This window comes from Saccopteryx bilineata, chromosome 1, assembly GCF_036850765.1.
Source record: "Saccopteryx bilineata isolate mSacBil1 chromosome 1, mSacBil1_pri_phased_curated, whole genome shotgun sequence".
Lineage (NCBI taxonomy): Eukaryota > Metazoa > Chordata > Mammalia > Chiroptera > Emballonuridae > Saccopteryx > Saccopteryx bilineata.
In genome coordinates, this window is record NC_089490.1 from 337,635,397 (window position 1) to 337,661,745 (window position 26,349).

Here is a 26,349-nt window from a genome sequence, read left to right on the forward strand (position 1 = left end):
CTGTATGTTCAGTTCCAGCCGCTCATCCATGTCTAGTCGGATTGCCCAGTAATTGCTCAATAACAACTCCGTGAGCATTGCAACAGCACTAAAATTATAACGATTGCCCTTCCACTTTCAACCCTCATTCATGAGTACCCTTTTATAGAAAGGGCTAACTCCTGAAAAAGTAAAGACTGCTCTTAGTCTCATACATAATGACGTCAAGGGCTTCGTTAGGAGTCTGGGACCTCGCCCTCCAAGAGAACCTCTTCCCGCAGGTACTCATGGCGGGCAGAAGCCAAGGACGTGCCCAAGGAAGGCTCAGTAATGCAGGCAGCCTGGCCTCAGTCATGAGTCCCTCGCTCTCCGTTCCCTTCCACCGGAAGTGACGTTTTGGCCGCGGTTCCTTAGAGCCAATCAGAGGAAGGCATCGTGAGGGAGAGCGGTTAACCAGGCTTTCCCGGGAACTTCGGGAACGACCGTTTTAGTCAAACTGGGCGAACAGTTTCAGTGTGGCGAGGGTTTTCCCTCGGCTGGTTGAGCGGTAGTTCAGCCTGTGAAGCTGATTTGGGGGAAGCGCTGAGCCACTGGGCGAAGGGGTCCAGGGGAAGGGGTAGGAGTTCAGCAGGGCGAGTGGAAGGAGGATGAAGCCAGTGAAGGGGGTCGGCGGAGCCGAGAAGACAGAGGGCGGCTCTGCGGGATGGGATGGCGTGACCCGGCGACGGGGCAGAGAAGGGGCTTCCGCGCGGGGAGGCAGAGAGACGGGGCCTGAAGCAGGCTGCGGGGAAAGACGGGGCGTAACAGGAAGAAGGGACCAGGACCAAGCGGGATTCGGGGCTGCGTGGGCCTCGGGTGACCTCCATACGGGGTGGTGCTGTGGGCAACACAAAGGCTCGGGCTGACCCAGGGACAGAGCCCAGTAGGAGGGCCTTGGACGGGCTCAGCGGAGGTGGCGTCAAGGAGCCGAGGGAGCCGTCTGAGAGGCCCTCGCCCCCTCTATCCGAGTGGCCCAGTGCAAGCTCAGTTTCCTCCTCTGTAAATGAGAGTGGTGTTCACACACACGCACGAGGTTTCTGTGGTGGTTGAGATAGACGATGTGTTTGCCATTATGCCCAGTGATAAAGTGACGTGTAGGGAACGATCAATAAATTGTCACGGTAGCTGTTGGTACCATTATATGGGATTTGCGGGGGCAAGGGGTGTGGCAATGGAGGTAAGACGGACAGGGTAGGGTTTGGAGGTGACGATTACGGCGAGACTATAGGGTGACCAGGCGGCAAGAGGGTGATACAGTTAAAAATGTGATTCAGCGGTGGGATAGAATGGGGCCCTGGGATGATGAGGGCAGATTTGTAGTGTGACCGAAATGAGGGTGGACTCCCAAGGGGGGATGCAGGAGAGGGAAATGAAAAGTGGCTTCTCTGGAATGGGGGCGGGGGCGGTGTGGTTTAGTGACCTGGGTTTGGACAGCATGGCTGAGGGGCGAGTGACTTCGGGTTTCCCTGGGGCGGAGCCTATTTGAGATGGGCGGAGCTTCAGGCTGGGCGATTTTCTGGCTGTATGGTTCTGATGGTCAACCTCCCCACCTGCACTGCAGCTGCCAGCCTGAGCCATGGGGCGCTGCGTCCTCTTGTTTCTACTCCTGGGTTTCCTGATGTCCGGGGTCGCCATCCCCTTACCACCAGCTCTAAGGGCCCTCAGCAACGTGCGTTTGTCAACCAGCTTCACATCCCTCCCCAGTGGAGACATGGAACACTCAATTCGCTATGTTCAACAGAAGGTAAGACTGCACGTGGGTTGCAAGGAAAGGACTGGGGCTTCAGCGCTTACCGCTCAACCGACGGGACCCCAGGCACTGGAGACTACCCGAAGTTTCAAACCCCTAAATACCTAGGGCTTTTCCGATCTTTGGATCGCATTTTCCAGAGGTTGGCCCCCAACCCCAGTTCTGTTTAAAATCTCTTAACCCTTTACCAATAATTTACTATCAGTCTTTCCTCCACAGTCTTCTGTAATTGGCCATGGCAGTTACTTCAAGACCTTAAGCTGTCAGCGGATGCTCTAATTCATAATTAAAATTTTCTTTACCTTCGGTCCAATCCAATTTATTTAATACCAACTCTGGCCTCTACTTTGCCTATAACAGTCATCCTTCGTCCTGAAGCTGCTCTTAAATACAAATTTCCAGTATCTTTTTAGTTGACATCTAATATTGAACCTAAAACGCCAGCTTGTCATCTCATGCTCAGTTCAAAGTTGATTTTGTAGCCCTTTAATGAAGAGTTTTTAACCTTCCCGATTCTTGGTAAGACTGAACATATAGGTAGCCCTTGCCTGTAAAAGAAGTTGTAGGAGTACATCAAGCTTTGGGAGTGAGGTGGGGATGAGGGTTAGCATCTTTGTGGTTCTGAAGCTTGACTTTAGAAATTGAAGGTAGACTTCATGACTTTGTGTTTGGCTGGAATGAGGTGTGTTCTACAACAAGCTTAGATGGAAATGCACATCTTGTGTGACATGGTGGAATCTCTTACAGCTTTGTATTTTTGGGAGCCTTTGTAGGTAGGCAAAGATTTGGGAAGGGTTGGGATTAGAAGGAGTGCAAGAATCTGAAGTTTGGCTCTTGGTGTCAGAGCAACTAGAATTCCACTCTGCTACCTCTGCAACTTTGGGAAGGTTATAATTACTTTCTCTCTGAACCCAATTTCTTGATCTCTGTGGGTATGGTAATAGTTAAATGAGAGCAAATGATGTGTCCCTAGTAGGCACTTATTAAATTTGTGATTATTGATCTATGTAAATTTTAAATAGGAACTTGGGATAGAGGATGGCATGAACTTGTAGAATAATTTATCAGAGATGGCTTTTAACCCGGAAATTTATATTAGAGTTTATGAAAAAGAGAAAGCATTTAATTTTAGCAGAGGGGTCTTTTTCTCAGGTAACTCAACTTGCATTAATTCTCTAGGCCAGTGGTCCCCAACCCCCAGGCAAGGGACCAGAACGGTCTGTGGGCCATTTGGTACCGGTCCACAGAGAAAGAATAACTTACATTATTTCCATTTTATTTATATTTAAGTCTGGATGATGTTTTATTTTTAAAAAATGACCAGATTCCCTCTGTTACATCCGTCTAATACTCACTCTTGACGCTTGTCTCGTAAGTTCGACAATTATATTTAAAAATACCACAGTTTTTATGCTGGTCGCATAATTTTATTTTGTGCATTTGTCCATCCCACCCTAAAGGCTGGTCTGTGAAAATTTTCCCAACATTAAATTGGTCCGTGGCCCAAAAAAGGTTGGGGACCACTGCTCTAGGCTACAATTTTCTCATTTGTAAATTTAGAGGTTTGGACAAGGACCAAGTGTTTCACACTTCACTGAGGAAATGCAAGGGCTCTCTGGAGAGACATCTCAGAAGGATGGTGGGTGAATGCCCAAGTAGAGGCCAAGTTAGGGTGCCTCAGTACCCCCTTTCTCCCTACTGTTTTCAGCCTGAGCTTTACATTTTTATCTGTTTTATACACTGATTTTGTATATGACTATTGCAGTGTTCCATTGCTAATGTGAAATTGAAGGGAACTCTTGGAGTGAGGATCTGTAAAATCCCTTTAGGAATGATTACAAAGAACTATCAGCAGAAAGGGGAGAATGAAAAGTAGAAGAGACTGAATGATTTGTTAGCTCCTAATTGGTATTCCTTCATAGTAGATTTCTTTCTTGACAACTTCATTCTTTAGAAATGTGATTTAAGATTAGTTATATTTCTATTTTGGTGATTTACAAAATCTATTTTACTTCACTCAGGCACCTTTTGCAACTCAGGCCTAAATATAATATTTAGTTTATAATTTAGGATCCAGATTACACATATCTTTATTATCATGGTAACAGTTTTCTTTACATCAACTCCAACTGAGTTTTTTTTCTTTTTTTAATGTTTATTTATTTTTTTATTTTAGAGAAAGAAAGGGAGAGAGCAAGAGAGAAATAGGAAAATTGATCTATTCTGTATGGGCCCTGAGCAGGGATCGAATTGGCAACCTCTGTGTTTCAGGATGATGCTCTAACCAACTGAGCTATCTGACCAGGGCCCAATTGATTTTTGTTTCATTTTTTAAGAAAAACCTACACATAAGTATTTGTGGCAGAATAATAGTTATAGTAGTTTCCAGTTTCTGGATTATAGTTAAAAAAATTTTTTTTAAATTAATTTTAATGGGGTGACTGATAAATCAGGGTACATATGTTCAGAGAAAACATCTCTAGGTTATTTTAACATTTGATTATGCTACATTCCCATCACCCAAAGTCCAATGTCTTCCATCACCTTCTAACTAGTTTTCTAGTGCCCCTCCCCTCCCCCAATCCTCCCTCTCCTCCCCCCCACCCCATAACCCCACAACCTTGTCCATGTCTCTGAGTCTCATTTTTATGAACCACCTATGTATGGAATCATATAGTTCTTAGTTTTTTCTGATTTACTTATTTCACTCAGTATAATGTTATCAAGGTCCATTCTTCTTGTTGTAAATGATCCGATGTCATCATTTCTTATGGCTGAATAGTATTCCATAGTATATATGTCCCAAGCTTTTTAATCCAATTGTCTACTGATAGACACTTGGGCTGTTTCCAGATCTTCGCTATTATGAACAATGCTGCCATAAACATGGGGGTGCATTTCTTCTTTTGGAACAGTGCTATGATGTTCTTGGGGTATATTCCTAAAAGTGGGATAGCTGGGTCAAAAGGCAGTTCATTTTTTAATTTTTTGAGGAATCTCCATACTGTTTTCCACAGTGGCTGCATCAGTCTGCATTCCCACCAGCAGTGCAGAAGGGTTCCCTTTTCTCCACATCCTCGCCAGCACTTATTCTGTGTTGTTTTGTTGATGAGTGCCATTCTGACTGGTGTGAGGTGATATCTCATTGTGGTTTTAATTTGCATTTCTCTACTGATTAGTGATGTTGAGCCTTTTTTCATATGCCTATTGGCCATCTGTATGTCCTCTTTGGAGAAGTGTCTATTCATTTCTTTCGCCCATTTTTGGATTGGATTGTTTGTTTTCCTAGTATTGAGTTTTACAAGTTCTTTATAAATTTTGGTTATTAACTCCTTATCAGACGTACTGTCAAATATGTTCTCCCATTGTGTAGTTTGTCTTTTTATTCTGTTCTTATTGCCTTTAGCTGCACAAAAGCTTTTTAGTTTGATATAGTCCAATTTGTTTATCCTGTCTTTTATTTCACTTGCCCGTGGAGATAAATCGGCAAATATATTGCTGCGAGAGATGTCAGAGAGCTTACTGCCTATGTTTTCTTCTAAGATGCTTATTGTTTTACAGCTTACATTTAAGTCTTTTATCCATTTTGAGTTTATTTTTGTGAGTGGTGTAAGTTGGTGGTCTAGTTTCATTTTTTTGCAGGTAGCTGTCCAATTTTCCCAACACCATTTGTGGAAGAGGCTATCTTTACTCCATTGTATGCTCTTACCTCCTTTGTCAAATATCAGTTGTCCATAAAGGTGTGGGTTTATTTCTGGGTTCTCTGTTCTGTTCCATTGATCTATATGCCTGTTCTTATGCCAGTACTAGGCTGCTTTGAGTACAGTGGTCTTGTGGTATAACTTGATATCTGGAGTGTGATACCTCCCACTTTATTCTTCCTTTTCAAGATTGCTGAGGCTATTTGTGTTCTTTTTTGGTTCCATATAAATATTTGGAATATGTGTTCTATATCTTTGAAGTAAGGCATTGGTATTTTAATTGGTATTGCATTAAATTTATAAATTGCTTTGGGTAACATAGACATTTTAATGATGTTTATTCTTCCTAACCATGAGCACGGTATATGCCTCCACTTGTTTGTATCTTCCCTGATTTCTTTTATCAGTGTTTTATAATTTTCTGAGTACAAGTCTTTAATTTCCATGGTTAAATTTATTCCTAGGTACTTTATTTTTTTGGTTGCAATGGTGAACAGGATTGATTCCTTAATTTCTCTTTCTGACAGTTCATTGTCAGTGTATAAAAATGCCTCTGATTTCTGAGTATTAATTTTACAGCCTGCCACTTTGCTGAATTCATTTATCAGGTCCAGTAGTTTATTGACTGAGACTTTAGGGTTTTCTATATACAATATTATATAATTTGAAAATAATGATAGTTTTACTTCTTCTTTTCCAATTTGGATGCCTTTTATTTCTTCTTCTTGTCTGATTGCTGTGGCTAGGACTTCCAGAACTATGTTGAAGAAGAGTGGTGAAAGGGGGCACCCCTGCCTTGTTCCTGATCTGGAGGGGATTGCTTTTAATTTTTTGCCTATTGAATATGATGTTGGCTGTGGGTTTATCATAGATGGCCTTCATCATGTTGAGGTATGTTCCCTGTATTCCCACTTTGCTGAGAGTTTTGATCATGAAAGGGTGCTGGATTTTATCAAATGCTTTTTCTGCATCTATTGAAATTATCATGTGGTTTTTCTCCTTCCTTTTGTTTATATGATGAGTCACATTGATTTATTTGCAAATATTGTACCAGCCTTGCCTTCCTAGAATAAGTCCCACTTGATCATGGTGTATGATTTTTTTCATATATTGCTGGATCTGGTTTGCTAATATTTTGTTGAGGATTTTAGTATCTAAATTCATCAGGAATATTGGCCTATAATTTTCTTTCTTTGTGTTGTCTTTGCCTGGTTTTGGAATCAGAATTATGCTCACCTCATAAAAGGAGCTTGGAAGTCTTCCTTCCTCTTGAATTTTTTGAAATAGCTTGAGAAGGATAGGAGTTAGTTCTTCTTTGAATATTTGGTAGAATTCACTTGTGAAGCCATCAGGCCCAGGACTTTTCTTTGTTGGGAGTTTTTTGATAACTGTTTCAATCTCATTTGTTGTAATTGGTCTGTTTAGGTTTTCTGATTCTTCCAGATTAATTTTTGGAAGATTATATGTTTCAAGGAATTTGTCCATTTTATCTAGATTGTCTAGTTTTTTGGCGTACAGTTCTTCATAGTATTTTCTTACAATATTTTGTATTTTTGTTGTGTTAGTTGTTATTTCTCCACTCTCGTTTCTAATTTTATTTATTTGAGTCCTCTCTCTTTTTTTCTTGATGAGTCTGGTCAAAGGTTCATCGGTCTTGTTTACCTTTCCAAAGAACCAGCTCCTGGTTTTATTGATCCTCTGTATTGTTTCTTTAGCCTCTATGACATTTATATCTGCTCTGATCTTTATTATTTCCTTCCTTCTACTAGCTCTGGGCTTTACTTGCTGTTCTTTTTCTAGTTCTTTTAGATGCAGTGTTAAGTTGTTTATTTGAGCTTTTCCTAGCTTCTTGAGGTATGCCTGTAATGCTATAAACTTCCCTCTCAGGACTGTTTTTGCTGTGTTCCATAAATTTTGAGTTGATGTATGCTCATTATCATTTGTTTCTAGGAATTTTTTAATTTCTTCTTTGATCTCATTGTTAACCCACCCGTTATTTAATAACATGCTATTTAGTTTCCAAGTGTTTGAGTATTTTTCAGTTTTTCTGTTGTGGTTGATTTCTAGTTTAATGCCATTGTGATCAGAGAAAGTGCTCGATATGATTTCAATCTTCTTAAATTTGTTGAGACTGCTTTTGTGCCCTAACATGTGGTCTATCGTAGAGAATGTACCATGAGCGCTTGAAAAGGATGTATATTCTTCTGCTTTAGGGTGAAAGGTTCTGAAGATATGTATTAAATCAAGTTGATCTAGTATGTCCTTTAAGTCTGCTGTTTCTTTGTTAATTTTCTTTCTTGAGGATCTATCTAGTGATGTTAGTGGGATATTGAAATTTCCTACTATAATAGTATTGCTGTTGATCTCGCCCTTTAAGTCCATCAAAGTCTGCTTTATATATTTAGATGCTCCTATATTAGGTGTATAGATATTTATACTAGTTATATCTTCCTTTTGGATTGCTCCCTTTATCATTATGTCGTGACCTTCTTTATCTCTTACTATAGCCTTTGATTTAAAGTCCATTTTGTCTGATATAAGTATTGCTACCCCAGCTTTTATTTCATTTCCATTTGCATGAAACATTTTTTTACATCCTTTTATCTTCAGTCTATGTGCATCCTTTTTTTTTAAGGTGTGTCTCTTATAGACAGCATATGTATGGGTCCTGTTTTCTTATCCATGCAGCTACCCTATGTTTTTTGATCGGATCATTTAATCCATTTACATTTAAGGTTATTACTGATAGTAATTGTTTATTGTCATTTTATTTTATTTTATTTTATTTTATTTGTATTTTTCTGAAGTTGGAAACGGGGAGGCAGTCAGACAGACTCCTGCATGCGCCTGACTGGGATCCACCTGGCATGCCCACCAGGGGGTGGGCGTTGCTTTGTTGCAACCAGAGTCATTCTAGCATCTGAAGCAGAGGCCACAGAGCCATCCTCAGCGCCCGGGCCAACTTTGCTCCCATGGAGTCTCGGCTGCAGGTGGGTAAGAGAGAGACAGAGAGGAAGGAGAGGTGGAGAGGTGGAGAAGCAGATGGGCGCTTCTCCTGTGTGCCCTGGCTGGGAATTGAACCCAGGACTCTTGCACACCAGGCCGACGCTCTACCACTGAACCAACTAGCCAGGGCCGCCGTTTTATTCTTTAAAACTGTATTCATCTTTTGCTATATTCTTTTTCTCCTTTGATCTGTTTACAACAGGCCCCTTAGCATTTCTTGCAGCATTGGTTTGGTTGTAGTAAATTCCTTGCGTTTTTTTTTTTGTCTGGAAAGCTTTTTATTTCTCCTTCAATTTTAAGCAATAGCCTTGCTGGATAACGTAGTCTTGGTTGTAGGCTCTTGTTCTGCATTACTTTGAATATTTCTTGCCATTCCTTTCTGGCCTCTAGTGTTTTTGTTGAGAAGTCAGAAGTCATCCTTATGGGGGCTCCTTTGTAGGTGATAGCCTTTTCTTCTTTAGCAGCTTTTAATATTTTCTCTTTATCACTAAGCTTTGGTATTTTTATTATGATGTGTCTTGGTTTGGATTTCTTTGGGTTTCTCTTTAATGGAATTCTCTGATGCCCTACCACTGAGCCAACTGGCCAGGGCCTATTTGCTATCTCTTTATTTAGGTGTTCGTAATGACCGTCTATTTTTTGTTCTAAGATCTTTGAGCATTCTAACAATAGTTATTTGTAACTCTGCATCTGGTAATTTGGTTATATGTGAATCATTCAGGCCTTTTTCTGGGGATTTCTCTTGATTCATTTGTTTTGCATTTCTCTGCCTTCTCATTTTGTCTGTGTAAAAGAAGTTTATGGCCACTGGGGTCCACTGGGTGTGGCCTCTGTGTTCCCTAGGTGTGGTCTGTCTGCAGGCCTGCCACCCCCTCTGCTGCTGCTGCCTGAGGCATTTGGGTATGTGCATTACCAGTGCCTGCCCACTGGGCTGTTGCTGTGGTTTCCGCCTCTCCTTCACGGGAGTGGTTGTGATCACGTGCTTGGGTTTACAAGCCTCCATGGCCTTTGACTTCGCCCCGCCCCTGCTAGTGGCGTTATGCTCGGCCCTGAGGCCAGGCGTAAGCACCTTTGCTCAGTTGCAGGTCTTTGTCTTATTCTGGGGTTTTACCCTGCCCCTGCAGGAGGAGCCAGCTCGTGGGACAGCTGCAAGCCTTGGCTCCACCTGCCGGGCGGGACTGCATGCCCACACTCAGTAGCAGGACTCCGCCTGCTCTGGGCTTTTGGCTCCACCCCCACATGAGGATTCTTCTCCCAAGTCAGGCCACAGCCTTGGTTCCACAGGTGGGGAAAGGCTGCGCCCCGGTGTCCTTGCTCAAGGGCAGGTCTCCACCCCTTCTGGGGTTCCTGCCCTTCCCTGAGGCTAGATTACAAGGTGGCCTGCAGCTAGGCTTGACCACTTTTCCACATCCTCTCCTCCCCAGCTGGGAAAGACCGAGCTCACACCTTGGCCTCAGTGGTGGCCAGCTGGCTTCCGCCCTTGCTGACAGAACCGCGCTTTCACGTCCTGCCGCAGCCTGCCCTTGGGTGAGCCCTCAGCCATGTGGATGGGGGCGCTGAAGCTGAGACTCTAAGACTCACTACTGTAGTCCTGAAAGCTCCCTCCTTCTAAGCGACTCTGCTCTGAGTGCCGTGGGAGAGCTTGTTTGGCTGGTGTCCTGCTTCCCTTTGCTGGTATTGCTGTTTCCAGGGGAAATATTCACTTCAGATGTGGGGAGTGACGTGACCCAGGGGTTAGGGTGGCTGTCTCTCAATGTGTTTCTCCTTGTGTGTAAAGCCAGCAGCCAGGGCCACCATCACAGCCGCCTGGCCCATGCAGGTTCGCATTGGATTCGGACAGTTGGTAAAGAAACAATGGAGCCAAGAACTGGTGGGCCATAGTCTTTAATCCTAGCTTGCACCCGGCGGGCAAGCAAAAAACATACTGGGCTCCAAAACCCACTCACATTCAGTGCTCACAAAGCTACTGACTTATCTGAATTTCCTAGAATCAAAGGTTTCTAGCTCACCAGACTTATTCACCTCTGTTCCCCATCTCCTTCCTTCTCCCTGCACAAACTGCTTCTCACTCAACACTCTGCCATCTTGGCTGCTTATTCAGGCCTCCTCCACGTGGCCTCTCTCTGCTCTCCTCTCTGCTCCCTCCTCTAATCATAATCTCAGGAACCGAGCGCAAGCTCTCGTTCTGCCCCTATTTTATAGTGTAGAAATCCAAACCTTTAATCCTATATACAAAATAGGGAAGTCTCTAATACAAAGTCACTTATCTGGGTCTTGATGGGATTGTACCACCCCACATCAAAAAGGGTAGGAAAGGCTTAATCCCAAAACCAAGCCCCAGGCTACAAGGATTCTGCCTGCCCACAGCCCACCCCCAACACACATTAATATCACCTGGGCGACGGCCTCCATGTGGGCAGCGCCATCTTTAACAAAGTGAGCATAATACATTTTATCTGCCCAACACTGTGCCTCCTAGATTATACTCTCTTCCTGCTACTCCGGTCATGTCCTCTCTCCCTGTCCCCCAGAGCTCCTGGTGAGTGGCTGTGAGAGAGGTTTTCTGCGCGGGCTCTTTAAGAAGAATCCTGGGTCTGAGAAATCAGTCTCTTTCTCACAAACAGTATCCTGTCTTGTTTCCAGCTAAATACTGTTTGTATGCTTCTTCTAGACTCTGGGGCTGCAGGCTGGGGTTTTGTTCCTAGGGCTCAGGACCCTCCCCTCTCTGCTAAACTCACTTCCCACCACGCGAGTCTTTCCCGGTTGCTGTTCACTCTGGGGAGCTGTGCAGCCCTCTCCGCGTTTCCGCTTTTCCTACCAGTCTCAGTGTGGCTTCAGTGTTCCTTGGTTGAAGAGTCCTCTTAGTTTAGTCCAAAGTTGGTTTTTCCAGATGATGGCTCTTAAAATTAGTTTGTAATCCACTTTGGTTCTGGGAGTTGGAAGTTGGTACGTGCTTCTGCTCCATCGCCATCTCGTCTCTCCTCTGGATTATAGATTTTTAATTGCAGCTGTCTGTCTATGTATGTGCAAATTGAACTTTAATTTGTTTAGTTAGAGCATGAGAAGTACTTTTATGCCTTTTAATTACCAACATTATTATAAGTCATATCTCTCTCTCAGCTGAAATATCACCTCTTTTGTGATACCTGCTTGACTTGAGGACAAATTAGCTGCTCTTTTTTCACCCTGTACACTTAGTGTTTTGTATATATCCTGCCCAGCTAGATAGTACTCTCCAGCATCCAGAAGAACTATAAAAGTATATCACGTACAAAATAAATACATGTTGAGGAAGTGAATGAATGACTAACCAAAGAAAGCCTGAATAAAACAGACACAAATACTTCTTTTTTTCCTCTTTCTTTCTCTCTCTCTTTTTTTTAAATCTTTTACTTCCATTCTTTGTGTGTTAAGATGCCATTGAGTTGACTCCAATTATTGCAAACTGAGTGATATCCCAAATGTTCTGTCCTCAGCAGCCCTGCCCAGTGCCTGTGGACTCATGCTTACGGCTTCTTTTATGGATTCAGTCCACCTCATATTCTCTCTTCCTGTTTTCCTGCTGCCTTCTATTTTCCCCAGCATTATTGTCTTTTCTCTGCCCTCTTATGATGTGGTAAAGTAAGATAGCTTCAGTTTTGTCATTTTAGGCTCCAGGAATGTTTCAGTCCTGAGTTGCTCTAGGATCCACTTGTTTCTCTTTCTGGAAGTTCAGGGTATTCATAGAGCTTTCTTCCAACACTGTATTTCAAAGGAATTGAATTTTTCCTATCAGCCTGTTTCCTTCACTGTTCAACTTTGACATCTGTACATATAATTGGGAATGTGAGGTGTGGATTATCTTAACCTGGGTCTCTAATGACACATTGTTGCTCTTGGTGATCTTTCCTAATTCTCCCATTGCTGCTGTCCCTTTGAGTCTCAGCCATCTTGATTTTTTTGGCTACAGTACCTATTTGAATTGATGATTGAATCAAGGTGAGCAAAATCTTGATTAATTATTTATTTTTTCTTTCAAAGTCTTTCTTTTTTTTAAGTGAGAGGAGTGGAGATAGAGAGACAGACACCCACATGTGTCCCGACCAGGATCCACCCGGCAACCCCTGTCTGAGGCTGATGCTTGAATCATTTGAGCTATTCTCACTGAGCCACTGGCTGCAAGAGGGGAAGAGAGAGAGAAAGGGGAGTGGGAGGGGAAGAAAGTCAGATGGTTGCTTCTCATGAGTGCCCTGACCAGGAATTGAACCCAGTACATCCACATTCCGGGCTGATGCTCTATTCACTGAGCCAACTGGCAGGGCCCTTTCAAAGTCTTCAAACATTGATTTAGAAGGAATATTTTCTTTTATCCAAAGTAACTGAATTAGAATACAAGACAAAGGATAGTACATCACTTGGTAAAATGAAGGCCCTGAGTTCATGTGTAATCCTAGTGTTGTAAAGGACTCTGGGGTGTGTGATTTGTGGTTGCAGGATTTCCCTGCTTCTCATTGTCCTCTGCCTCCCACGCTAGCTCCTCAGACTAGAATGTGAGTCCTGAGGGAATTTTACCATTTGATATTGTGGGAAAGAGAATGAGTCCTTTTAGACTGTCATTTTCCTGAATGGTGAAATAGAGAGCAATATCGATTGTACTAATTATGGTCCTCTTGAGAAATGGAACCAATAGTGTGTGTATATCTCTACAAAGAGAGATCAATTTATTTTAAGGAATTGGCTCATCTGATTGTGGATGCTTGGTAAGTCCAAAATTTGCAGGGTAGACCCACAGGCTGGAGACCTGGGAAGATTTGCAGTTTGGGTCCAAAGGAAGTATGCTTGCAGAATTTCTTCTTGTTCAAGACAGGTCAGTCTTTTGTGATAGTTAAGCCTTTACCTGATTGAATGAGTCCCACTTGCATCATGGAGGGCAAATCTGCTTTACTTGAGTACACTGATTGAAATGTTAATCCCATCCAAAAAAACACCTTCACGGAAGTATCCAAAATAACATTCAACTAAATACCTGGACTCTGTAGGACATTTAAAACCTGGAGAAGCTTACATTGTATTTGTTGACCATTCTACTAGCTCATCCTCAAACTTGTCTCTGAAAAATACAGAAAAGCACTGATAAATTTGTAAGGTATTGGCATATATATGGCAGCAACTCACAGATTATTTCCAAGAACATTCCTGATGTAAGGCTGGTTTACTTAATATTTTCTTGCTCTTATCATCATCATTATAGTTCACTGACCTGATATATATATATATATATATATATATACACACACACACACATATATATATATATATTGAAGCACATGATAAAGAATTTATTTATACTGTCATTCAGTAATTTAAAATAATTATTTTGCCTATCTTTTTTATGATAAACCATATAAAATTGATACAGATTTTTATAAAAAATCTTAAGTATGCTTTGTAAGTATTGGTGAATTGTTCATCAAAAAGGCAAATTCTGTATTGGGGAATATATAAAAATCTTTCTTCTTGTTTACAATTTAAGAAAAGTCGAGTTATTTTTTATGAGCAGTGAATGAATTAACATTTATTGTTTTTCTAATCTGGGCCAGGTATTACGCTCAGCTCTTTTACATATTTGATTTTAATTATCACACTTGCTTTTAAAAAACAGATGTTATAATTGAGGTTCGTAGAGATTAAGTGTCTTTTTTTTCAACTTATAAGAAAAAGTTGATTTAGCAAGTGATGAGGTAAGGTGCCTGGAGGGAAGCAGATGGGGAGGGAAAAGCACCGGCACAGTCCAGAGAGGGCCTGCCTGGGAGGGGGGCTGGGTGCGCTCTGAGAGGTAGAGCACCTTGGTTACCTGTCTTGATAAGTCTTTAAGAGACAATATTGTGAGTTACATTTTAATCTATGATCTTTCATTCAATAGACATCTAAGCAGTGGTAACAAAACTGATGTCTTTGTACCTATTTATGTTATACATTTAGTCTTTACAAGAATCCTGTGAGGTAGATACTATCCTGATTTTTAGAGGTGAAACTACTGAGGTTCAGAAAGATCAAAGGAAGAAATATCCAGCATTTTCCACTTATAAGTTTGTTTGTTTTTTAGCACACAAGAGAGATACACAGACAAGGACAAATAGACAGGAAGTGAGAGAGATGAGAAACATCAACTCATAGTTGTGGCACCTTAATGTTCATTGACTGCTTTCTCACATGTGCCTTGACTAGGGTGCTCCAGCTGAGCTAGTAACCCTTTGCTCAAGCCAGCAACCTTGGGGTTCAAGCCAGTGACCTTTAGGCTCAAGCTAGTGACCATGGGATCATATCTTATGATCCCACACATAAGCTGGCGATCCCGTGCTCAAGCTGGTAAACCCATGCTCAAGGTGGAAAACTCGGTGTTTTGAACTTGGGTCCTTAGAGTCCCAGGCCAATGCTCTATCTACTGCACCACTGCCAGATCAGGCTAAAGATTTTATTTATTGATTTTAGACTGAGAATAGAGGGAATGAAAGATAGAGAGAGGAGCAGGAAGCATCAACTCATAGTAGTTTCTTCTCATATGTGTCTTGACTGGCCAAGCCCAGGGTTTTGAACTGACAACCTCAGCATCCAAGGTTGAGACTTAATCCACTGTGCCATCACAGGTCAGGCTAACATTTACCACTTTTAAATGTGATTTCTCAGTATCAGATGGTAGATGATTGGTGGTATATCTATAAAATGGAATTCTATTAGTCTGATAAAAATGACTGACTTGAAGTGTATTCTGACAGTGTGGGGAAATGTTCATGCACTGATGATAAATGAGAAAAGCAAAATAGAAACTGGATGTATAATGTGTTTTTAAATTCATTTACTCAGTTTTTAAGTGCCTACTGTGTGCTAGGCACTTTCCTAGGCACTGAAGGAAGAGCATATAAGGTGTGAGGAAGAGCAAGTAAAAAAACCTGAGGTACATATATACTAGGCAGGAGCAACTTCAAGGAAGACAGTATGCGTAGAGGGACATGCCCAAGGGAGAGAGTAGTAGGGGATGAGAGTGAGGAGGAGAGAGAATGTAAATACCCCTCTAACAGATAAGGACAGTAAATGGATGAGGGAAATTGAGTTTGATTGTAGGGCTGCTTTGAAGTCTCCTGCAAGGTAATAAGACCACTTGAATGGCTATATGTTTTTCTAGCTATATTTAGTTTCTTGGTTATGGGTGTGGAGTTGGTGGAGAGTTTATTTATTTATTTATTTATTTTTACACAAGATTGTCCATTTACCAAATGAGTAAAACAAAGTGAGAAAAATACATAAGGACTGAAGGGTGTATGCAAGGCAATGATTATGCATAGAGCATGGAATTGAAGCCCAGTGAAGAGGGGCATGAAGAGGAGGTGGGGGACAGTGAAAAGGTGGATTATTATGAGGTTGAAAGTTTTGAGGAATCATAGTAGAGGGAATGAGATGAAAAGATATGAGGAAGTAGTAGAATGTTTGAAACAGTATATGGTGGTATTACAGTGACTGGGAGTGACAAAATCTAGGGTTTGACCCTGGGTTAGTGACTTGGAAGACAAGGTCATTGAAGGAGAGGATAAAAAGAAACAAAGGGCTAGGATATAGAAATCACAAAGAATTTTGAAAGGTTTTATGTTGGAGTGACAGTGAACGAGGAGCAAAAATCTTCAAGGCATAAGGGAAAGTGAACCAAGGGGCAGTAGATGATTATATCAAGAGAAGTAGTTGGGTGATATAGTTTTATGACATAATATTTAAAGGCAGTGAGTTAGGGAAGGCCTGGAGAATCAGGAACTAGAAGAATAACTATTCTCACTTTCAGGCTGAGTGGGGGGAGAGGTTTGAGAGGAAAAATCAGCTACCACTTGAGAGAATCAAATATGTTTAGAAATATGATTATAACTGCACAGAAAAGGAGTAGAATATACTAAACTATTAACCGGGTGATGTTTTATTTTATTCTCTATACTTTCCTGTAGTGTTAAAATGATCTGTAATGAACCTATATTATTTTATAATCCATTTAAAAAATGTGATTAGCGCTGGCCAGTTACTCAGTCTGGAACAACGTTCTTCCAAAATGCCAAGGTTGTGGGTTTGACCCCTGGTTGGGGCACAACCAAGCGACTTAGAAACTAAAGATTCCCTTTCTCCTCTCTTTCTCCTGTTCTCTCTCTGTCTGTCAGCAATCAATCAATTGCAAAAAAAGTGTTATTAAAGAAGCCATTTACCTGTCCTGGCTCACGTAGGCAGTATGTGGCAGCATTTAGAAGTGGGTCTCAAACTTCAGGCTGTGTATCACCAAGTGCCATGACACTTGGTAAACACTTGCACTACTCTTGTTCCTCCTTCGCTTCCTAGCCATGACTGCTTCACATCTTTTTCTTAAACCTTTGAGTAGTGAGCTTTTTTTATGCTTGCTGACCCCTGGGAGTGAGTTTTTTTTTTCAAAAAATGAAATTAGTTCCAGTTTCAGTTTTATTAACTTAAAATCATGTTTGTTTGATAACTGTATGGCCAGGAGTCACGGCTGTCATGGCCATGCACATGCAGGTTCCCATTAGATTCAGGCAGACGGTAAAGAAACAGTGGAGCCAAAAAATGGTGGGCCATTCCTTTAGTAAAGTCTCGCACCAGCTGATGCGAGACTTTAATACACACAGGGCTCCCAAAGCCACTGATACATTTTCCGGTTCCGCAACCAGGAGAATCTTCTCTGGTTTCTCCTAGAATCAAAGGCTTCACCAGTCTCAGTGGAGCTCGCAAAAGCCCCTCACCTCTGGTTCCCTATCTGCACATCTTCTCCTCTCTGCCAACATGGCTTCTCTCAGTACTCTGTATTTTCTCTGCTCTCACTCTGCAAACATGGCTTCTCTCTGCCTCCTCGCCTTCTTCTCTCTCCTTTTAAAACTTTCTGGCACAAAAACTTCTTTTCCAGAAAACATTTGCAAAACAATAGCCTTTCCCAAGCAGGAAAGACCCACATATACCTGGCACTGCCCAGCCCCCAATGCAAATTATAAGCGAGCAAACATAAAAGTCACAGTTTACAAACTTATTTGACCAACAATAACCAATGTATGGAAACAAGAAGAATATATATTTGCACTTTTTATGTTGCTTTACACATTTTTAAAATAAAAATTTTTGTTATCTTATACACCTCCCATCTATAAATAAAGAATTATTATTAGCAGAATCTCAAATACATACTTATCTATAATGATATTCTTAGGATAATTTATAGGTATTTTTATTTATTCCTTACATTTAAAAACTTTTCAAACTGTGGTAGTCCTCAAAACATGGATGCAGGCTGTATGGCCAGTAGTCGCTGCTGTTGTGGCCATGCACATGCAGGTTCCCATTAGATTCGGATAGATGGTAAAGAAACAGTGGAGCCAATAAATGGTGGGCCATTCCTTTTGTAAAGTCTCGCACTGGCCGATGAGCAAACACACAGGGCTCCCAAAGCCACTGACACATTCTTCGGTTCCTCAACCAGGAGAATCTTCTCCGATTTCTCCTAGAATCAAAGGCCCCACTAGTCTCAGCTGAGCTTGCAAAAACCCCTCACCTCTGGTTCCCCATCTGTATACCTTCTCTATCTCTGCACATGGCTTCTTCTTCAGCATTCTGCATTCTCTGTGCTCTCACTGCAAAACATGGCTTATCTCTGTTCAAAACTTTCTGGTGTGAAAACCTCTCCTCCAGCAAACAGCAAAACAATGGCCCTTCCCAAGCAAGAAGGTAATTTGCAATTTCACAGACCCACATATACCTGGTACTGACCAGCCCCCAATGCAAACTACAAGCGAGCAAACATAAAAATCATATTTCACAAACTTATTTGACAAACAGAGGCAAAGTGGTTTGTTACGTTCAATGCATATTACCCCTGAGTCCCTCTGTTTATGCTCCTTTCTTGTAGTACGCTAACATATGAAGCATTTTCGTTTTGGCTTATTCTTTGAAGCTGTTGCAGGGACTGACTTTGGGAAGTGACACCGGAAGGCTGTCTCCTACTGACAATGGTCCGCAGCCTCCTCTGGGTGATTTTATCTCTTTCACAAACTCCTCCAAAAGCGATTGGTGAGCTTCAATCTGAAGTTATATAGCTGTGGTCTTTTTCCAGTTTTCATCTGATACACAATGTATGGTTCAAAACAGCAATGTCAATTTCATAAAAAATAGCTTTGAGCTCCAGCTCAAAGTTTAAAGACATACATGTACGATCGTACTCTGGATGGTCAGGAGGCACGAGGATGTATGTGAATGTTTGTATTACTCAAAGGGTTAATTATTTTACATCATTGTCTTCTATACACAGCTGAGGGTAAGGGTGAAGAACTTAGCTGAGTAGAGATGGAGCTTTTACTGGATGAAAGAGGAGAATACAGGGAGAGGAAATAAAGGGAAGGTTTCCATAGGTATTGGTACCTGTTTAAAAGAGAGGGGTGGGAATTAAGGTCACCTAAATAGTACCAGTGCATATATTTTCCTAAGTCTCTAGCTCCTCCAGTCTGTCTGCTTTTCACAGATAGGTGCTCCTGGTTTCTCTCAGGGCTGCTTTGCTGATCATTCCAAATCCACAGTTGTAGATTTCTCACTCTGTCTCTCTCTCTCTCATGCACTTTGACCCATTTCTCTAAGAGTAATCATAATAATAAATAATATTTACTGAGCTCTTACTATGTACTAGACAGTGTTCTAAACTATACACCTATTAGCTGATTAATTCTCACGGTGACCTTATGAACTCTTGACACAATTATCCCCAATTTATAGATGGAGAAACTGAGGCACCAAGTGTTATGTGTTTTAACAATGATCTCAGTCTGCCTCCTGTTATTTCTACTTGTAGGGCTTTTTTTTTTTTTTTTCTGTGACAGAGATAGAGAGAGGGACAGATAGGGACAGAGAGACAGGAAGGGAGAGAAGTGAGAAGCATCAATTCTTTGTTGTAGCACCTTAGTTATTCATTGATTGCTTTCTCATATGTGCCTTGATGGGGGGGCTACAGCAGACTGAGTGACCCCTTGCTCAAGCCAGCAACCTTGGGCTCAAGCTAGTGAGCCTTGCTCAAATCAGATGAGCCCATGCTCAAGCTAGTGACCTCGAGGTTTTGAACCTGGGTCCTCTGCGTTCCAGGTCTGATGCTCTATCCACTATACCACTGCTGGTCAGGCTCTACTTGTAGGTTTTATAGTTCTGACTCAGAACCAAACTCATCTGATTAGATGATGACTTGGTCCAATTTATTCCTAGTGGCTCTATTATCACTAAAAAATTAATATTTTTAATTAAAAGTATTTAGTATATATATACTGGGCATGGTACTGAACACAACAGATGAACTGCTCATGTGGAGCTTATATTTTGATTAGAAAATAAGTACATAACAAGCAAATCAACATTAAATGAACTAGTTATAGATTATAATGATTGCCTTGAAAATAAGCAGGGTGATATGTGTGTGTTAATATGGGATACGGTGGATGGGAACAGCTTTATCTCAAGAAGAGACACTGGATCAGAGAGGGAGCAGAAAGTATAAAGTCCCTAAAATTTGAAAAGTTTATTATTTTTGTCTCATTTATGCCATATTCCTTGTACTTACCAAGTTGAGTTGATTCTATCCTGAGTGTATCTGTTATTTTCACTTGAATGGCCCTTACCCTTTGTTGCAAACCTGTATTACTGCCTTGCTACCTGCAGTTCCCCCTCCACTGCAGTCTCCATAGGTCACTTTAATCACTTCTCCTTCTAGTCAAACCATTCCTCTGCTCAGAACCTGCAACAATTCCTTATTGTTCACTTTATTAAGAACAAAATCCTGTAGCATTCAAGACCTTCCACCTTAGGGCCCCAACCCAACTTTTCCATTTGCTAATCTACTCTGCACACATGCCCCTTCCTTTGTTTTTTTCTGTGCCCTAGCCCACATTGTTCCCTTTGCCTGAAAGGCCTCTCCCATGCCCTTCCCTTCTTTATCAGCTCCATCACAGACCCTGCCTCCTGGGGCTGTTTCTTAATCTCCTTAGAAGTGTGTGACAAGAGTCTTACTCTAGCTTTGTGTCAAAATCTTTTGTATTCTTGTTTTAATCTCTTTTTAGAGCTGGAAACCTATCTTGTAAATATCCATATTCCTCCAGAGCTTACTGCACATTTTACCTAAGAGTATCATCTTCATGAATGTTTGTTGAATCTATATCTTTTCCCCTCTTCCTTTTTCTGTTTCCCTACACGTTGAGGTAAAGAAGGTGCATGTGCTCGTGCGTGTGTGTGCGTGTGCCTAGATGAAGAATATGAGACCTTGATTCCCAAATGTCTAAAATTTTTATAGGAACAAGATAGAATATCAGGTAAGTAAAAACAATCCTCTTCTTCTCATTCTTTTATTTTGATGATCTGGAAGCTGTGGCTACTTGTCTGTGCTGACCCTACTCTACTTACAAATATCTATAGAGAAATAGTCATGGGAGGGAGTGCCAGTGTGTGTGTGTGTGTGCACCCGCGTGCGTGTGTATGAGGGCTAAGGAAGTGGTGAAGAATGAACACATTAGAAAGAAATGTCTTTTTAAAGGCTGCTTCTATGGTAATTGTGTACTGCCCATATTTATTAGAGAGTTCAAGTAAAGGCAGTTGTTTTTATTATTTTGATTTTTCATTTGCAAACAGGCCAGTTAACTATGTATATTTGTAAATCCTTACTGTCTGCAATGTATGTGTCAGTTCCAGGTTGTCCTGTGATCCTGCAACTGGAGAGGTTATGCTGTTCTCTTTCTTAATGCTCCTACTGCGGGAACTACCTGTATGGGTTAGTAAAAGGCAGATTTGTTAGCCAGATTTCTTTAGGAGCATTTTCTGAGTGGTTCTACAATTTGGTTATATTATTATAAAGTACTACAATCCGAGGGTTACATAGAGACACCTGGTGTCTCTATAAAATTTTGAGGAGTTTATTGATTAGCTGGCTAGCCTAATGGGGCACAGTCCCAAATCATGTAGCCTCTCATACAGTTCTGAGCTTGCTTTTAGACAAAATCAAGTACTGGTTGGAGTGGGTAAGGAGGAGGAGCATGGTACAAAAGTCATTAAAGTCATTACTAACAAGCTTACAACATTTATCTATAGGATCCATTAAAAGGAAGAAAACATTCCCATGCATCAAGACCACAAGGTCACACAGTAGTGATAAATGTTTTACATACCCAGCAGAGACATTTCCAAATCTTCTAGGGCCTACTACCTATCCCTGTCACCACAATAGCAGGAAATGAAATGTTTAGCTTAGGATAAGGAGAGAAGCTAAATGAAATTACCTTTGCTAAAAGTTTTGCTTAGTTTACAAGTTTTATACATATAAATAATTTCAAAAGGGATGATTATTAGAAAGCTTATAAAATGTTACAGAATGCAGGTTTTTCAAGCAAGGGGATTGGGCTTGTGATCCCTCTGTCTAGAGGTATATGTCACTCTCAGGACTCCAGGAGGGGAGGAAGAGTTATAGGAAGAGTGAGGGTCTCTTACACATCATTTTTGGTGTGTAAGAGACCCTCACTGTCACCAAGTCATTGCCCTGTCATTGGTTTTAAGATAACTGCAGATTTCTTTAAATTATTTATTTATTGATTTTAGAGTGATGAATGGAGAGAAAAGAGAGAGAGAGACACAGAGAGACAGAGAGAAAGGAGCATAAATTTGTTGTTCCACTTACTTATTTTGGTTGATTCCTGTGTGAGCTCTGAACAGGGATTGAACCCACAACCTTTTCATATTGGGATGATGTTACAACCAATTGAGCCACCTGGTCCAGGGCTTTAAAAAATTCTTTTAATTTGATTTTGCAAGGTTAAGTGAACACTGAGAACTAATAGTTAAAGTTTTATCTCATAATTTCTTTTTATAAATGGCAATATTAAACATATAACATCATTATGTATGTTTGTTTGTGTGTTTGTCTGTGGTTTCAGACGTGGGAGGTGCTTGCTCACGTAATCATCAAGCTCTCCCTTCCAGGCCCTTGCTGGGCACTGGCACACATGTATTATCCAATTGAATCATCAAAAGACCCCTCTGGGATAGTTATTATATTTTTCATTGTACGTATTAGAAAACAAGCCAAAGACATGAAGTAACATGTTAAAGATTAAATAGCTCTAATGGATGTCAGAACTGGCACTCAAATTCAGATCTATCTTCATATGCCTTTCTCTTTCACTGTATCAGAGAACATTTGTGGTTTTCAGGAGGGAAAAAAAGTTTTTTGTTTTTTTTTTTTTAATTTTTTTTTAATTTATTCATTTTAGAGAGGAGAGGGAGAGAGAGAGAGAGAGAGAGAGAGAGAGAGAGAGAGAGAGAGAGAGGAGAGACAGAGAGAGAGAAGAGGGGAGGAGCTGGAAGCATCAACTCCCATATGTGCCTTGACCAGGCAAGCCCAGGGTTTCGAACCAGCAACCTCAGCATTTCCAGGTCGACACTTTATCTACTGCGCCACCACAGGTCAGGCCGGGAAAAAAAGTTCTGAATGATTGCCTTGACAATGATTAAATTTTATTAATGCAAAAGTGTGTGTGTGTGTATTTAAGCTTGATACAATTTGTATTTTAATAACTTTTCCTGATGATGTATTACTAGTGTGTTTGGTTAGCATCATTGCGATTTAATAACCTAATTTAAAGAAGGAAGTACAACCCAACAATGGCTCTGATTCAGCAGATAGGAAAGTGAGGAAACACTTGTTATTATTTGTCAGTGAATTTTATTTTTATGCAGTTTGAACCATGGGTCACACTGTAGATACTGTCTGTTAAAACTGTCGGAAACCTCTGTCACTTCCTGAGCAGTGATGGCCTTTCCTTTAAGGGAGCAGCTCATACAATAATTTTGCAAAGGAGTGCTGATGACTCTGTGGTGTCTGATGCTTCCTTTCTCTTGAAAAATGGCTTGAATAACAGTGACCAGTGCTGCCCCTACAAACCAAAAGTCTTTTTGTTTGACTTTTTTATGTAGTCTAATTTCTAGAAAACAACCTCACTTTATATTTTTATTAATTTGAAACTTAAAGAGTTTATTTGGGCCAACCGATTACATACACCAGGTTATTTTCTGATAGCAAGATCTTAAAGGCTCCCAGAAAATGACCACCCTGTAAATTAGGGAAGGAATTCATATTTGCCAAGCACCTTTCTGTGATTTTGTCAAGGACAGCAACCTTGGCTCTCGCTCATCTTTGGATCTCGGAGGCCACAGCACCGCACTCTGTACACGTAGAGCTAGCTGAGAGGATGGAACAGCACTGCACGTCATATCCTGTCTTATCACGGACATTAAATGCAAAGAGCCTATTGTTGTTACTCATATATCTCTGTGCTTTAGTCCATCTCTGAAGGATGTGAGTGAAATGGATATTGGCTGAGATGTTAGGGAGTTACTTGCCATTAAATATGGATCATGGTTTTTATAGATGTCCAGAAGGGCTTTTTGCAATTTTTTTTTTTTTTTTTTTACAGAGACAGAGAGAGAGAGAGAGTCAGAGAGAGGGATAGATAGGGACAGACAGACAGGAACGGAGAGAGATGAGAAACATCAATCATCAGTTTTTCATTGCGACACCTTAGTTGTTCATTGATTGCTTTCTCATATGTGCCTTGACCATGGGGCTACAGCAGACCGAGTAACCCCTTGCTCAAGCCAGCGACCTTGGGTCCAAGCTGGTGAGCTTTGCTCAAACCAGATGAGCCCATGCTCAAGCTGGTGTCCTCGGGGTCTCGACCCTGGGTCCTCCGCATCCCAGTCTGACGCTCCATCTACTGCACTACCACCTGGTCAAGCTGTAGTCAAATTCTATAACTTTCATTAATATGAATTTATAGTAATTTATCTGTAGTCTCTGTTTCTAGGTGACCTTGTTTCACTTCACACCCCAGCCAGATATATATGTAACTATTTACTCTTTCCTCTTGATCTTCAAGGTTTATTCTTTAAATACTTCTTTGATCTTCAAGGTATCTGGCCTGTTTAGTGCTTGCTTGTTCCTGTCGGTTAAGAAATGTTCCCCCCTACCTGAAACCTATATAATTTTATTAACTAATGTCATCCTAGTGAATTCAATAAAAAGAAACAGAAATGTCCCCCTCCAGGAAGCCCTTTTTATACATTGGGAAAGTCGTGAGGTTCTGTTGTTCTTTTCTCATACTTCACACTCCAGTTCATTCCCTGTCTTTCCTCCATCTTCCTTATACACATCTAGCACATGAAGGTGACTCTAGTAGATTTGTGGATTCTATGTGCTTTATTGTTAAATTTTAAACTGACCCTATGCCTCCAATGTATCTTTACTGCCTCATCCCTTGCTCAGCTAGTGTAGGCTTAGACAGTGCAAATGAATTTTAAGATCAACCTTTAAAAACAATCAGAGAAGTGAATCTGCTGGAAAAAAAAATCTTTATTAAAAATTGTTATAATATGTAAGGCATTACACATCAGTCATTTCCTTGTCTTGTGTACAGTGTGCTGGGATATAACTCAGTGCTGGTATCTCTCTACTTGGAACGGTTTGTCTTCCTCCTTCCTTTCCCTGGTGGACTCCTGTTCACTCTTTACTGCTCAGGTCTTGTTTCACCTTCTTTGTGAAACTGTATGGGACTCCTTTGCTGCTCTCCCACAGGCTGGGTAATTGACTTCTACCCCAGTTGTGTCTCCACTGCACTTTATAGAAGTTCTTCTGTTCTACTACTCTGGATTTCAGTGGTTTGTTTCTCTGTTGGTATGCCCCTTAGACTGTGGGTAGCCTGAGTGCTGGGACTACACCCCTCAGTGCATCCTCAGCGTACACACTCAACAAGTGTTTGGATCATTGGCCCAAGCTGATGTGATAACTCCCTCTGAAAGCTGCTAGTCCTTGCCTGTATTATATTTACCTAGTAGTAACCAGTATGGCATAGATACTGCCCAGTCAGAACAGGAGCTGGTTATAGAGCTGAAGCCTCTTAAGGTACCATAGGCTAGTTCTTTAAGTCTGGAGGTCTAGGACAAGGGACTGGGGCAAAGGGGCAGGTGGGCATATGAGAGGCCAGGCATCACTCAAGGTGCTAAGATAATTATTTGCCAACTGGCTTAGAAGTTTTTTAAGAACTAGGTGAGTAACAGCCTTGGTTCTTCCAGGTAGTAAGTGCTGTAAGCATAGAACGCTGCTTTGACTGCTTAGGGCCCCTCATATAGATACCTAAGTGCAACTCGTAGGTATAAGTGTTCAAAGCTCGTAGGTATAAGTTCAAAGTGTTATAAATTAAACATTTATAACAAATATTGTTGTCATTTAACTCTCCCTTCTAAAAGTCTTCTGATTTTTTCACATTACTGTGTGATCCCTGAGAAAGAAGATTCCCAGTAAGAAGAGCTCCTGGTGACTAATGGGGTTCAAATTTAAAAGCAGAGCCTAGCAGTTATGCTTAAACAGGGGCTTCTCCTGCAAAACTGCACTTCAGGGGGAAGTGAACTTCATGCCTGCACTGTATTCCTGCCATCTGAGCCAACCCATGAAGGAGTTCCTGGACTTGTATTTTAACCAATAGGGCTGAGGGTTTTCTTCATCTATTCAGAGTTATGCAACTATATTCTGATCAGCATCTTCACCCACCAGTGAGAGCAGCTACATTTTGACCAATTGGGACATTTCCTTTTTGACCAATCAAATTGTGAAGTTTTGGAGTCCTCATTTGCATGAAGATGGGCCAATCAGCAACCAAGGCTGAGGACTTTTTCTTTATAAGCCTGTTACACTCTGGATAGGGAGTGTACTTCTCCACTGTGTTTTCTCAGCTAGAGCTGAAACATTGAAGATGTCTCAGTGGAACAGAGCAAGCAAGCAGAGCAGAGCTG

The 26,349-nt window shown here is 41.3% G+C and overlaps 1 protein-coding gene across 1 annotated transcript in view; it reads left to right on the plus strand.

Moving 5' to 3' along the window:
• Positions 1–463: 463 nt before the first annotated feature.
• The window catches only part of LOC136316919 (lysosomal Pro-X carboxypeptidase-like), a 76,680-nt gene continuing 50,794 nt past the window's right edge, over positions 464–26,349 (plus strand). The window contains exons 1-2 of the mRNA XM_066249286.1: positions 464–595; positions 1,580–1,762. Of these exons, the coding sequence (XP_066105383.1) occupies positions 1,595–1,762 (168 nt within the window). The 5' untranslated portion in view covers positions 464–595; positions 1,580–1,594. The remainder of the gene's footprint in view (positions 596–1,579; positions 1,763–26,349) is intronic.